The sequence below is a fragment of the Eptatretus burgeri genome, chromosome 9 (genome assembly GCF_056783735.1).
Source record: "Eptatretus burgeri isolate ZD-2024b chromosome 9, Ebu_testis_v1, whole genome shotgun sequence".
NCBI lineage: Eukaryota > Metazoa > Chordata > Myxini > Myxiniformes > Myxinidae > Eptatretus > Eptatretus burgeri.
This window is the reverse complement of record NC_140969.1, coordinates 36,728,782-36,745,069: the sequence shown is the minus strand read 5'-3', so window position 1 is coordinate 36,745,069 and position 16,288 is coordinate 36,728,782. Positions and strand designations below refer to the sequence as shown.

Genomic DNA, 16,288 nt, shown 5'->3' with positions numbered 1-16,288 from the left:
ATTTTTATTTTAAGTGAGCCAGTATCGCTCAAGATTTTCACCTCTTCTCTTGTGAGCAAAACATCAATTCTTACTGCTCCTTTTCTCTGAATTGTATTACTGTTAATCATTCAAGGCTTTTGATTATTAATACAAGATGATCATTTATTAAGATTGATTTTATTAATATATACCCCAGTTGGCACTTTACTACTCATTTATTTATCAAATACTTGTGTGAGACTAATTATAACACCATTATCTGGATTAATCTGTAATACTGTTTCTTCCAAAAGCAAACAAAATGTATCACCTTCATCACTTTCTCCTCTTTCAATGTAGACGGAAGTATCCACTGTATTAGACTTTATAGTTTCCTTTTGAGCACTCAGGTCAAACGCATAGATTGTATACAGACTTTCAAATGCAACCATGTCCAGCATGGGTTCTCCATTACCATTGCTTTCACACACCTTTTGGTAAAAATTGTAAGTTTCGGCATAATCATTTATATATCCCAATCAATTTCCAATCTGTCTCATGGATAAAATGTTCCATCCAGAGAAACCCGAAGTTGTTTCACCTTGGCATTATCACTCAATGCATTATTCTTATCAGTAGCAATATCTCCATCTGGTTTCTTGCAAATGAGCCATATATATTGTGGCTTTCATTCCAGAACACCCAAATTCCACGTGCAAGTGATTTGGTTTAGTTTAACGTGTTGGCATCTTCTTTTAAGTTATCATACATTCAGTGGTTTATTTGAGTTATGTCTTCTGTTGAACATCTTTTCTGTTTTAAGATTAGGAGTATATTCACTGATATACCAACTCATTTCATCAATCACAAATATATTCTGAGCACCAAAACCATTACCAACACCAGAAAAGCAATCTATTTTCATTATCATTCCTTAGTAGTTGAAATCTAATTTTAAGTCCATACAGAACTTTATCATAATCACAAAATCCAAATATACCTTTAAGAGAAACTGCCATGGTAAAACTATTACCTGCTTTTGTATCATCATTATACATACATTGCCTTTCTTTGACTATAACCAGGGTCTACATTTGTTCCCATTGCCATATCAGGAATTAAACCTTCAACAGCCCCCTTTCCCATTCCATCACTAAATTAATATAGTGTATATTTCATCATTTCAGATGTAGCAGAGACATAATCCACCACTTCAACTTATTGTGTTCCAATATACAAACGAACACTATCAAACATTTTCTAGAAGAAAGAATTTATGAGTGCACCATTTGTGTTTTGAGCAGCTTTCGTGAAGGAAAATTTACACAACAAGAAACTATCGATGAGATTCGAATAAGTTTGTTGAATATTTATTTCAAAACCATTTGTTCCATTTGTATTCCAGTCTGTTCCTGTGATCGCAATTACCTTGAAGTGGTCTTCTTTTTAAGTAGAGTTTGAGATAATAATGGTACCATCCAAATCATAGATACTATCAATTACATCCATACTTGTATTTATTTAGTAAAAAAAAAAAAAACCAGATGTTAAAAAACTTTTGAAACCCTGATCCAAGTATTTGAATTATTTTCAGTTGTTCTTGGGGAGACAATGGAGTTTTATCTTTAATAATATATTTTATTGATTGTAATTTATGGGATTCCTTTTGAACATCATTTATACTCTTTATAGCACCTGCTACATTTCCCATGGCAAAAGCAGTTGAACCGATGAGGTCTTTATGTTGAATAATAGTTGAACCTATACCCAGAAGAGTATCAATTATCCCATTTCCTATATTTATAAATTGATGTCCTATATCCTGTTACCTTTTTGGTTGATAGAATCCTCTACCAGCATACATACCTTCACCCTCATAGTATGGGGAAAGGAACATCCCATCCCCTGTAATTATTTCATATTTTCCCAACTCATGTTTCCTCACAATAACCATCATATTTATTTATTGGAAAACGTCACATAGGTGAATTCTGATGGATATAATTTCTCTATTGAAGGAAATCATATGATTATCTTGATCGGTTATCCTAAAATTTACTCTGAATATGGTTTTTCCTGACACACCTGATTTTAAACCAGATTTTTCGGCTCCATATTGAATTTATAACCAATTGAGGTTGAGTATGCACTGAATGAAAATTTTATTGTATTTGTTCTTATTCCATCATTATGAGCACCATCAATCAAATCACATGAATTAATACTGAATTTATACCTGAGGATATTTGAATGACATTATCACTGTAAAAAAGTCTATTTGTTTCAATCTTTTTTGAGGAGAAACCAAATAAGTTTCTAAATGAATAATATAATCAATTGTGAAATACACTTTATAATTATATTTAAGTTCAATAGTTCATTTTGGAGTATGTTTTTGAATATCTATAACAATTTTTTTGGTTCATCACCTTGTTCTTTCATAAGGCGAGCAATTTTGGAAGATATTTGAGAAATCTCATATGTTCCGGGTGAAACTGTTATAGTTTTGTATCTGCTTCCCTGATTAGAATAAAAATATAATTTTTCTCTGTGATATTAAAAAGGGTATTATAAGTTTCCATGGACAATAAAGAAGCCTCATATTCTCTTGTTAGGTCAAGTTGTAGTGGGTAAGGGAATGAAGCCGTGTGATCACTCGTTGTGAAATTAAAACTAAGGATTGTGCTTCTCATCTTATTTAATATGGGATAAAATATCTTTGTATTGACATTTATTAATTATTTTCAAATTCATTAACTGCTCAAAAATGGCTGATGCTTCAATAAAACAATTGTTTCCAGCCTTCTTTCTACCTAACAACAATAACAGTCTATTAACTAATTGTGATGGGTCATTTGGAAGAAAACTAACACCTGAACCAAGCCTGCTTAAAGCCTCAATAATGTGTTTCTCCTTTTCATTCTTCTTTCTTCTCCCAGCAACACTAACCCCATAATCAAGTGAGTTTAGTAAATCAATATGCTCTATCATCCTCATTTTTCATATTCAACGACTCAATGAAATAATCTGAGACTCGATTCTTGGATAAAATGTAATGTCCATCTATTGTAAGAAGAAACATTAATCTGGGTGTTAATTTAACAGGTGGTTGAGTATAATTCAAGAACCTCAATTTATCATTATATAACAATACCTTTCCTTAAACAAGATAGAATATTGCTGGTTGTTCTGTTGGAATGAGACCTGCTATGGTTTTTGAATCTGTTGAATATTCATTGTTTTGGAGAGCTTTCACAACATAATCAGGGGGTTGATTTTTCTCATCCAGTAGTTGAAATAATCCTTCATCATCATATTCTAATTCTCCTATATCTTCCAGTTCTTGCTCCATAATTTGACTAAAATCTTCTATCATTTGAAGTTATTTAGGAGTGTATTCTATTGCAGGAACTGTAGAAACATCTTTCATTTTTTGTTGTGAAGTTTTTTAAAGTGGTTTGAAAAATTTATCTTGTTTTCTTTCAAACACTTCTTCACCCATTAGTTTCTGTCTGTGTTTCTTCTTTATGCCTTCCTGTTGTTTTACAACTTTTGAAACTAACTCTTGATGCTCTTTAAACCTTCATGCTCATTCTTCCACATCCATTTATTTATTGAAAAATATCATTTAGCATCTCATCGTGTTTCACAAAAATACATTTATGTCTTCCAGTCGTGTGTTTCATATGCTCCTCAATTTATTTTTTTTACAACACAACATCGAACAATCGTCTCTCCAAAAATTATTTATATCTCTTGAGTTTAACTTGAATAAAATAAAAGTTTTAGCACTATTTCTTATCGAGCAATGAGGGAGTTGAAAGTATGATTGACTAAGATAAATACAATTACAGGAAAAATGTCTCCCTCTTGTGTAGTAGCTATCCATAACCGTTTGGTTTCTCCCATTAAGACAATCATAAAAGATGACGAGGTTCGTTTTTGTTTTATTCAAATCTTGGGGTGAAGGTATATCATCGGTCTTATCACAAATAATACAAGTTATAGGTTTTGATTTATTTTTACATTTCTGTGTATCACAAAATAGTTGTATTATATCTTCAATGTTTTAATCATTTAGTTTGTTTTGAAGTTTAAATAAACCAATTATGTCTTCTTTTTGAAGACCTGCATTAAAACCTTGTGAGAGTAGTTGATACTCAGGTTGAAAACTTGACTTTGTGAAAATTATGAAATTATCAAAATCTAAAAAGTTGGGAGTAAGGAGCATCTTTAAAAACAAGCAGGTTGTTCCACATCTGCTTGAACCAACTATTAGACATCTTAATGAATTTGGAAGATTTTTATGGTTGTTAAAGTTTATCTTATTTTCCCAAATGGGTAAAAAAAATCATTCATTTATATATTTACAAAATGGATTATTAAAAACTTACAGGCTTTTTTAGAAACTCTATGTTTTATCCTGAGTTCAGACTTAATTTCAAGATAATCCATATTTTATTTTCACAATATCTTGTGTTAATATTTCCTTGAAAATGACAATCATGAATAATCAATAACATCGAATCAATTAAACATTACCCTAATTTGTTCAGTCTCTCCTCTTGTAAGAAAAGGTGCATTATCGCCCTCATACTTGACATTCATCTCTCTCATTAATCTTGTAAAGTAATTCATTTTTGCTCTAATTTTGAAACAGCTATGTTCCTTTTTACATTTTTACTTTTCATGAATTAAAAAACAATCACAGAATATACATTGTTTCGAGGCTTTTGACTTTGTGTTTAGTCTCACTCCATCACATACAGGACAATTCTCAAATTTGTCATGTGGAGAATCGGGGAATTCAAGAGGCTCACAATCTGGTATACTATTCATAAACTGTATGTAGTAAAACTTTACTTCAAAAAAAGTAATCTTCAGTATGATCTTCGGAACTTTCATTGGTGCTTTCATAATCATCCATAAGACAACTTTCATAACTATCATTTGAACACAAACTCTCAGTATCATAACTGTTTTCTGTTCCAACAGACATACCATCATCACTATCATCATCCCCAAAATCTTCACTTGAATAATGACTCATATTTAATTCATGGAAAAACATTACCATCTACCTTTTTTCATGAACAGATTCAACTACAATATTTTATATATTAAAGGTAATTTTAAAATGGTCCGAACTACAACTGAATGAAATGTCATTTCACTTGACATGTTAACATCCTTTATTTCATCAAGATTTACATCTTTTGGATTGTTGAAAAAAAATACAAATTTCTCCTTCTAAAGCTTCATCCATAAGGGTTTTCTTTTTTGATACTTTTTCTTGTTTCATTGCTTTTTATAGTTTTGAAGATATTGATAGGAGAGGAGAAACTTTTGTGAGAGCTACTTTAATTGATGTTCTTCCAGATCTACTATAAGCCCTTCCACTGAATGAAATTGAAGAACTCATATATCAGTCATAATTGTTTTTATCCAATAGTTGTGATATTTATCTTGATTCAATTTTACATCCTCAACATATTTCTCAGTATCTTTTACAAATGTAGAGATTGAGTGAAACTTGTCTTTTGTGTCTTGATACATTGTATTTATTAAGTAAACAAAGTTGGTGGGTAAAATGGTTTGAAGCACAGATTCACCGATAAATGAAATGGAATTTTCATGAAGAAAATTTTAGTTTAAACAAAATGTACCTAGAAATTGCTGTGATATTTTGAATTTTACTGAAAATTTTATTTGAAGCAAAGTTTTTCTTTATAAATGTGGTGAATACAACATACTGTGATGTTTGTAATCATGAATATAAATGTGATAAAAAAAACACCTTCAAACCAACAAACACACATTAAATATTTTCAGGCAAATATCCCCATTTGAACGAGAAACAAAACACTGTGATGTCTGTTCAAAGAATGTCTTAAAAGAGAGTTATAAAAAAACACCTTCAATCACAAAAACACGTAAACATTGAGAGAAACTTGAAGAGAAATCAGAAGAAAATTGGATGAGAGGGAGAGGTCATTGAGACAAAACCATTTTAAACAACTCTTCAAAGATGTTTTAAAGATCAGTTAGAGGTAAAACGTATAAGATTTAATTATAGTGTAAGATCCATTTTGGGAAGCGATTCATTTCTCAAAGGATTCAATTATCAAGGTTGTTAGAAGAATGTTGAAAAAGCATAAATCATTCAAAATATATGTTGGAGCCTCCTTTACCTTCTCAAGAGAAGATAATGTAATTGAAGAAAAATATATGAGAACGAACCCACCACACCTTATTACATCAATTAATGACTTCCTTAAATCTCCTATCTTTGAAGAGATTATTAAATTTGAATTAGAAGAACAACAACAAGGTAGTGGGTTCAACATTGGGAATGTTTCATACATCAATCTTAATATTCTTAAATCCACTTCACTAAAGGCTTCTTCTTTTATTGATTTTCCTAAGGATATAAAGAATAAAAGAGCAATAATTAATATTAAAAATACTGATAAATGTTTTCTCTGGAGTATCTGAGCAAATCTTTATCCAGTGGAAAAGGACTGTGAAAGGGTTTCAAAGTACTGTATAAGAAATATGAGAATAAATTGGAAAGTGGGGATCTAGGTATCTCTCGAGGAGAACACATGAGCTTAAAAGATATAACAAAGTTTGGGAATATGAATAACCTGTCAATAAATGTTCATGGTTTCACTGATAAAAACAAAGTCCAAATTCTGAGAGTTAGTAATACTATATCCAATGATAATTGGTCAAATGACCTGCATGTAGATCTCCTTTATTTCACTATTAAACAAACCGCTCCTTAAGCTTATATCAAAAACTTTTATTGATTGGTAAGTCGTGAAGTTTATAAATCAAAGCTTAAATCATATCTTTGTCAGAGATGTCTAAATATCTTTAGATCTCAACAAAGACTTGATAAACATTTAAAGTATTGTTCTAATCATAAAGCAGCAGTTGTTGAGATGCCAGAATCAGGAGAGAAAGTTGTATTTAATGAAACAAATAAATATAAATAAACATTTGTAACACCCATATAAAACACCCATTTGTAAGATAGGCTGATTTTGAGAGCATCTTGGAAAAGACTGATGATATTAAAAAATGTCAAAAGCATATTCCTTGTGGGTTTTGTTATTACATTAAATCATCTGTTGGAAGTAAATATGATAATTTGGAGTTGTATAGAGGACCTGATGCTGCTGATGAATTTATTAAAAGGATTGAGGATGATTGCATTAAGCTAACTAAAATAATGTCAAGAACAAATAAACCTCTTGACTTATTTCCTAATGAAGAGAAATAATTTGAAAAAGCAAGGATTTGTCATATATGCTCAAAGGCTTTGGTCAAAAATGACAAAAGGGTCAGAGATTATTGCCATATAACAGGGAAATATAGAGGAGCAGCTCATAATAATTGTAATCTTAATTATAGAACCCCTACATTCAAACCTGTACTCTATTTCTTCATAATAATTGTTATTATGATATGCATCTCTTTATCAAAGAACTAAGTAAGACTCCTGAAAAGATAACAGCAATTCCTAATACAGATCAAAATTACATCTCATTTACAAAACAGCTTCATACTCGTGGAATGGGTGTAAATACAAATATTAGATTTCATGACTTACAAATTTATGGCAAGCCCTTCAAGTTCTTTGGTTTCAAACATCTCCTCTTTTCCTATACTTTCTCGTCAATTTAGGACTGAAGCCGACTTAGATAAAGAAATTTCTCTTCTTACTAAAAAGGGCATTTACCCATATGATTATATGGATTCCTTTGAAAGATTTAAAGAAACAAGACTTCCTCCTAAAAAGTGTTGTTATAACAAGTTAGGAAGATGTCATATTATGTGTGAAGAATATGAAAGAGTAAAGCAAGTTTGGAAAGAGTTTGAGATCGAGAATATGGGTGAATATCATGACCTTTATTAAATAACTGATGTTTTATTATGAGCTGATGTGTTTTAGACATTTAGAGAAGTTTGTTATAATAAAGATTCCTATGGACTGGATCCTGTCCATTATTATACATCGACTTGACTAGCCTGGAGTGCTATATTAAATATGACTAAACAACCCCTTGATCTTCTAAGTGATGTAGATATGCTCTTGATGATTGAGAAGGCTAAAAGAGGAGGTATTTCAGAAGTTTGTTCAAGGAGATATGCTAAGGAAAATAATAAATGTCTTCCAGACTTCTCACCTGAAAAGCCCACACTTTACTTAATGTACTTTGTTGCTAATAACTTGTATGGCCGGGCAATGTCTGAATCTCAACCCTATGGTAATTTTAAATGGGTGAAAGAATACAAGTAAAAATCTGTCTTCAATGATATAATGTCCACAAGTCAAGAAGATTTAGATAAATGGGATTATGGGTATTATTTTGAAGTAGATTTAAACTAACTGAGAAAACTTCATACCAAATATAAAGACCTTCCTTATGGAGCTGAAAAAGAGATCCCAAATCAAGAGTTATTCAGTGGTTATCAACAACATTTCTTTCGTTCTTCAAATGAGTTTAAATATATTCCTACAACTAAATTACGAACAACATTGTTTGAATAAGATAAGTATGTTTTTCATCAAAGAAATCTAAAGCAATTTATAGAAGCAGGACTAAAAGTTTAAAAAAGGTACATAGGGCACTAAAGTTTTGTCATTCATTGGTTAGGTAAATATATTGATTATAATATGAGGATGAGAACAAAGGCTAATAATGATTTTAAGAAGGATGTTTTACAAGTTGATGAATAATTCTGTATTTGGTAAAACAATGGAAAATATAGGAAATAGACAAAATATAAGACTTGCTTTGACATGGGAGCAGGCGGAGAAGTTGATAAATAAACCAAGCTTTAAAAGAGTAGAAATATTTGCAGATAATTTTTGTGCTGTTCATTTGAGTAAAGACAGCATTAAGAGGGAGAAACCAATTTATGCAGGAACATCTGTTTAAGATCTTTCAAAGTATTTAATGTGTGATTACTTTAATAATAATCAAAAGAAAAGATATGGTGAGAATATTGTATTTCTATATATGGATCCGGATAGCTTTATACCAAAGATAACCACAGTTGATGCTTATAAGGATATGAAAGAAGATGAAGATATTTATGATACAAGTAATTATGATCCTAATAACCCGCTCTATTCGAATAAGAATAAAAAAGTTATTGGTAAATTTAAAGATGAATTGGGTGAAAAGATACGAAGTGAATTTGTAGGTGTTTGATCAAAGGCATATGCTTATTAATACTTAACTAGGGGGTTGAATGAATTCAAATGTGAAAAGAAACTTAAAGGTCAAAATGAGAGTGTGTTAAAAGAGACCATGACCTTTCAACATTACCTTGAATGTATATTGAATCGTATTAGAAAGTATAAACGTGAAATATTCTCAGAGTCTTTAGTAAGAAAGCTCTAATAGCATTTGATGATAAAAGATATATAATGAGTGATGGAATAAATTCATGACCTTATGGGTTTAACGTATAAGTGTAAAGAAAAATGGAGTTGGGTGTTTTTACGGGATACCGCCGCCTTTTTTACTGATAAATAAATTAAGTTATTCCTGAAAGTAAAACATAAACAAATTTTTATAGGATCTCTATTTGACAACGCGATTTGGTTGAAGAAATGATCATATGAAAGGAAGGCGAAGCCCCAGCCTCCCGGCAGGGAAGTCTTGTTAAAAGGGAGGTGTTGGATGTAGTAATGTGTTCCATTTTGAAAGGGAGAAATATGAGTGAGCATAAGCAAGCGAATATTGTGACTTTGAGAAATGGGACACATTACTTCGTCAAACCCTCCACTTTTGACACTACTGTGCAAATTTCTAGTCAATCGGATGAAAACTGAGGATTTTAGAAATCTGGTAAATTTGTTGAACTTTGGCCTTTGTTGACCTTTTGACCTCAAAAAGAACAGGCTTCTTGCTTATGCCAAACTCTACCATATGGTGACGTTTCGTGAAGATCGGTTTAAAATTGTGACCTGTTGGCGATTGACAGACAGACAAACGGACAAAACAAGAAGGGCACTCAGTGGAGTGCGTACCTCTGCCACATAATACCTGATCCACGAGAACATGTCGGGCCCAGTACATTTTTGAAATATCATGCTATACAGTACTATATCGTTTTCGGCCCGATCTCTCAATGGTTAAGAATCACTTTTAAAAAACAAATAATTCTCGTATCCAGATCCGGATTCGGATCTTCACGAAAATTGAATCAATTCATCCTTGCCACACACCCAACCTGTCCACAACCTTTTGAGATATCATGCTATGTATCAGTTTTACGCTATCTTTCAATGGTGAAGAATTACTGAAAAAATGATCAGATCCGAATCCGGATTCAATCTTCAGCAAAATTATATCAATTCTTCCTTGTCACACACCCATGTCCACCAAGTTTCATCCGTATCTATCCACAACTGTTTGATATATCATGCTATATATCGTTTTTGGCCCAATCTCTCAATGGTGAAGAATCACTTCAAAAAATTCTAGCAGCCGGATCCGGATGTGGATCTTCACTAAAGTCTAAACACTTCGTCCTTGTCATACACCAAAACATTCCACAAAATTTCATCCGGATCCATCCACAACTTTTTGAGATATCCTGCATGCAAACAAAGAGACAAACAAACAAGCAGTCATAGACTGGTACTTACGAAATCGTCAACTTGACCTCTCACCTTGTCTAATAAAAGCTGTCTCTAGAGAAGGTAGCGACGCAAACCAGAAGTTTCTACGATGATTCTGTACCAAACCATCAAAAATCGTAACGTTGACCGAAGCAAAAACCTCCATTTCTCGACGCAATTATTTAATATTATTTTATCAAAGTCACAAAACCGTAATATTCGGCCATCCACCAACAATCTTTCCATAATCCGACGGCTTAGCGAGTCAGGCATGCGACGATCACCTTTATTGGGATAAAAAAAAGACTTTTGAACATCATCTTTATCGAAAACACCGTCAGCACGCACACGGAAAACCTTTACGTGATCAACGACGCCTCTGCTCGAGCGTGCTGCACCATGTGACGACCCGTGACACGGCGAATGAAATATTTTTATACAATCTTAAAACGTCTCCAAAACATCCGATTTTAAACATAATTTCAACAACCGAGTTATAAGTGTCCTAAGCGATCGCAAAAACCGAAGACAAAATTAAAATCGAAGTTAAAACGAACACGTAACGTCGATCGGAGCAAAAATACTCCATTTCTCCACATTAAGTTATGGAATTATGTTTGACCTCACTGTGACCTTAACCTTTGACCGATTTTGACCAAAATCTAATCAGCACAAGCCATCACCTTCCTGAATCACCTGGTCTAATTTGACATTGGTAGCTTCTTCTGTTCTCGAGTTATCGTGCTTACAAACAAATACACAAACAAACACACAAACACACAAACAAGCAGTCATAGACTGGTACTTACGAAATCGTCAACTTGACCTCTGACCTTGTCTAATAAAAGCTGTCTCAAGAGAAGGTAGCGACGCAAACCAGAAGTTTCTACGATGATTCTGTACCAAACCATCAAAAGTCGAATGTTTTGGATGTTTGACCTCACTGTGACCTTGACCTTTGACCGATTTTGACCAAAATCAAATCAGCACTAGCCATGACCCTCCTGAATCACGTGGTGTAATCTGACATTGGTAGCTTCTTCCGTTCTCGAGTTATCATTTTTTGGATGTTTGACCTCAATGTGACCTTGACCTTTGACCGATTTTGACCAAAATCTAATCAGCACTAGCCATCACCCTCCTGAATCACGTGGTGTAATTTGACATTGGTAGCTTCTTCCGTTCTCGAGTTATCTGTACCAAACCATCTAAAATCTAATATTTGACCTCACTGTGACCTTGACCTTTGACCGATTTTGACCAACATCTAATTAGCGCTAGCCATCACCCTCCTGATTCACGTGGTGTAATTTGACATTGGTAGCTTCTTCCGTTCTCGAGTTATCGTACCAACAAACAAACACACAGACACAAACAGAGGACGGAAGTCATCAATATACTTATGAAATCTTTAGATTTCGTAAGTAACAAACACACAAACAAACAAACAAACAAACAAAGGACGGAAGTCATCAATATACTGACGAAATCTTTAGAATGGTAAAACAATGGTTCTCGAGTTATCGTGCCTACAAACAAACACACACACAAACAAACAAACACACAAACAGAGGACGGAAGTCATCAATAAACTTACGAAACCTTTAGATTTCCTAAGTAACAAACAAACGGACAGAAAGGGGTGAAAACAACCTCCTTCACCTTTGGTGGCAGAGGTAATAAAGGAAAGGATATCCCATTTGAGTCGGCTTTCGTCTGGACTCATTAATACATTAAGGGGCCATCTCTTTATATGTATGCAAGAGGGTTGGAGGTGTGGGGGGGGAGGGGGGGAGTTCAGACTGCTATGTACATGGTACATATCATTTTTGGGATTATGGGAGAGGATGGGGATTGTATGAGGAGAGTTCAGTCTTTAATAAATTAAAACCATTCTGACAATCACTATCTGGGGTTGTGATACCTTTGGAGTGAGCATGAGTTTCAGAATAAGCATTCCTGAGCGGTAGATGGAGACAAGCGGCTTCCATGGACTTGTGCAACTGAAAAAGCACACACAGTAAATCACTTAAGATTGCATCAAATATTCCCACAAACAGCCATTTATTTTTCATCACCTTAGAATGTAAAAGAGTAACTCGAGTTAGATTTGAGAGTGGGAAAAGAATATTTGGCTGTGTGCCACATGCCGAAAACCTATTAGCCATGGTGATTTGGTTCAAGCAGTCCACTTCAAACCCATCCCGTGACAATAAACATGAACTTTCCCAGCATACAGCCTCATGGCCTTCGGGCAAAGTTAATAACAAAAATGACAGATGGAGTAACACCCGAATTCACACTGATAGTGCAAATTGTCCAATGTGTGAAAAAGGTCAGGTGATGAGTGTTATTCGAAAGCAGCCAGTCTGCAGTAATGTGCAGTGAGCTGTCAAGCCATCCCTTTGCAAAATTAAAGGAAAATTCAATCTCTTGCACTGTGAGGAGCTTTTCAAGATGCTGGACCTGACAATTTGCAGATATTTCCTCTGACTCAAAGATTGAGCCACCACTATCTGCAGATCCAGGCTGCACAGAAAGTACAAGCCCAATGTCACTGTCATTGTTAAATAACCTAGCTACTCACAATGCAATTGAGGCATACCCATGCACTTACGAACCAGAATCAACTTTGATTGCCTTCACAGATCAAGCACAATCAATTTCCTCAGTCACAGCTGCAAACATTACTACTCTCATTAGCTTACACGATAAATTTGCATACTCTTATTAATGCAAAACACATCATCTGTATTTGTATCCTTGTATGTGTGTTCTGGTTAACAATATGGACACCATGTCCCTGATTGTCGTCAGAGGCAACAAAAAGGGTTGGCATCAGGAAGGGCATCCAGCCATAAAACATTGCCTCAAAAAGGGAACCACAATGAGTACAATAATTATATATGGGCAGAGTACAGTTCGAAGTACCCTCTCATCAAAAATCAAGGTGGGGAACTCGATCGCAGCAAGGGAGGAAATTACTCCATTCATGACGACAACGCCTGACATCGAGATCAGTTTCTGAGGTTTGGGACGTGAAATGTCGGGCAAAAACAGGGAGATCAGGAAAAGTGGTGGAAGTGAATTGTCATGTGTGGTGACTTCAATTGTCATCATGCCAGTTGGCTGGGTGTGGGTACCTCTCTCACCTGTCATGGCACTTCGCAAAAGACTTCTGTGACTCATTGGGACTGAATCAATCGGTCAACTTCCCGACCCGGATCTCAACCAATGGTACTCAGTCTCTTCTGGATTTGATTGACAAATTCCTCTGAAAATATCTGCTGTTCTTCCTCCGCTCCAATCGGTTCTTCTGACCATGTCCTTGTCAAAGTGGACATCTCTCTGGCTGTTATCAGAGAACCACCTCAGCGCCGTCGAGTCTGGCATTTCACTCAAGCCGACTGGCAGGGTCTCCAAGCAGCCATCAAACTTATAGACTGGTCTCCTATTCGCTACTTTCTCCAACATCAACTAATCCTGGGAATTCTTTCAAAGAAACTTGCTCTCCCTCATGCACAGATTTATCCCCTCTCGTCTTCAGTTGTCCTACCCTTCCTCCCGCCCATGGTTCACTGAAGCTTGTGGCGAGGCAGTTGGCCTGAAACAACTTGCCTTTGCCTCATGGAAAGCAAACCCAACTAAGGGTAATCTCAGTTCCTTCCATAAAGATCGGAACAAGCGTGTATCTACCCTCAGGAGAGCCAGAAAACAACATCTTTCTCATCTCAGTCTGACTCTCAAACCTTTTTCTCCCTCTTCCAAATCCTGGTGACATCTAATCAAATCTGTTTCTGGTGTATGTTCCCCCTCCATCCCCTCCCTTACCTCAAATGGCCGCACTGCTGATACCGCACGTGAAAGGCTGAATGCCTAAACTCGGTGTTTACATCTAAATCTTGTGTCCAAAACCCTTCACTTTCTGTACCCACCTTACCCAGTCACATCCAACTGTCCCTGCACCCTGTGTCCTTTTGTTCTGACAAAGTGGAGAGCTTGCTCTCAAACCTCACCTCATATGAGACATTTTCACAAAAGCGGGTCAGGTAACGGTAAAGACTGTCGGATAATTTTTATCAAGCATATATTGCCCAGTCAGTGCAGAGGCCTTATGGTGATCCTGTGTTGCTGACATCATTTGAACATTTTTCTCGTCCTTATAAGGGGTTCACGCACTATTTCGAGAATATCAAAGAAAGTTGATTTTTGAGTTTGTTCTTTACCGTTACCTGACCCGCTTTTGTGAAAATGTCCCATATTCTGCAACTGGTACAGGCGGCATCAGCTCATGTGTCCTAAAAACCTGCTGCTCTGCTCTTGCTCACCCACTCTCTGTTCTATTCACCCTCTCATTTGTTCAAAGTCATTTGCCATCTGCTTGGAAATCAGCAAACATGACTGCCCTGCATAAAAAGATGCAAAGACAGATCCCTGCAACTACAGACCAATCAGCCTTCTCCCAACCATCAGCAAGGTTATGGAATCAATCATCGTTTCAGACATTAAATCCTTCTTCTTCTCCAATGGCTTGATTTCCAATCATCAATTTGGTTTCAGACCACATCGCTCTACCCTGGATATGCTGCTTCTGCTCTCCAAACAATGGATGAAGGTCCTCAGTGCCAGACATGAAATCAGAGCCATATCCCAAGATATATCGTGTGCTTTCAACATAGTCTGGCTCCCTGCCCTGCTCACCAAACTCTCTTCCCATGGTATTCAAGGCCATCTCCACTCATGGCTCGCAGACTTCCTCTCCTATCGCAGCCAAAGTGTGGCCATCAATGGAGTTTTCTCATCCCTCTTCCAGTCCAGGCTGGAGTTCCTCAAGGCAGTGTTCTGGGCCCTCTTCATTTTCTGGTTTTCATCCAGGATTTCTCTGACTCTGGTAAATCCTCTTTATCTCTTTGCTGATGACTCCACCCTCTGCCGTACCATCTGTCATCCCTCAGACCGGCAAGCAGCAGCTTCTTCGCTCACTGCTGATCTGGGTAAAATCACAAACTGGTCCAACACGTGAAACATGTCTTTCAATCCTGACAAATCTCACACTCTCACTATGTCTCTCCGAAAGGACCATATCGAAACCCCCACCACCCCCATCTACTTTCTCAACAATCCTCTGGAAGAAGTCCTTTCATTCAAGCTTCTGGGTCTCACTATCTGCCATGATCTTTCCTGGGAAAGCCACATTTCCAACCTGGCCTCCAAAGCCAGTTGCCGACTGGGAAACCTCCATCGTGCAAAGTCCTTCCTCAGCCCATCTGAGCTAGTGACCACATATAAAGCTTTTGTCTGTAGCCTGATGGAGTACTGCTCTCCCCTCTGGGCTGGTGCTTATGCCTCCCACCTTTCTCGGCTTCACGCTGTAGAAACAAAGGCATTTAGGATCATTAGTATCTCCTGCGGTGAGGCTGAGTCTTTGGGCCCCTCACTCTGTCACCGCAGGCAGGTTGGTGGTCTTTCTGTCTTCTACCATCTCCTCTCTGGTCTCCCTCCCCCCCCCTCCCCACCGCTCTGACTATATGTTGTCCTCCGCCCCCATATTTTCGCAGAGCGCTCAAGGTCCGCCAGCAACCCCCTTCTGGTAAAACTACCAAAATCACGAATCACTGCTCACCTTCACTCTTTCATTCCTCTTTTTTCCCACCTTTGGAATAAACTCCATCACTCTGTTCA

The 16,288-nt window shown here is 35.9% G+C and overlaps 1 protein-coding gene and 1 pseudogene across 4 annotated transcripts in view; both read right to left on the bottom strand.

The window, feature by feature from the left end:
* The window catches only part of LOC147019907 (tyrosine-protein phosphatase non-receptor type 14-like), a 144,879-nt gene that overhangs the window by 40,120 nt on the left and 88,471 nt on the right, over nt 1-16,288 (bottom strand). For all 4 annotated transcript variants that reach the window (XR_015061569.1, XM_085894747.1, XM_085894748.1 and 1 more), the window contains exon 13: nt 12,531-12,609. Coding sequence is in view for 3 of the 4 variants with exons in the window: in XM_085894747.1 (XP_085750873.1) it covers nt 12,531-12,609 (79 nt within the window). In the remaining variant the exon portion in view is untranslated. The remainder of the gene's footprint in view (nt 1-12,530; nt 12,610-16,288) is intronic.
* On the bottom strand, nt 2,656-3,568 carry LOC147019909 (uncharacterized; annotated as a pseudogene).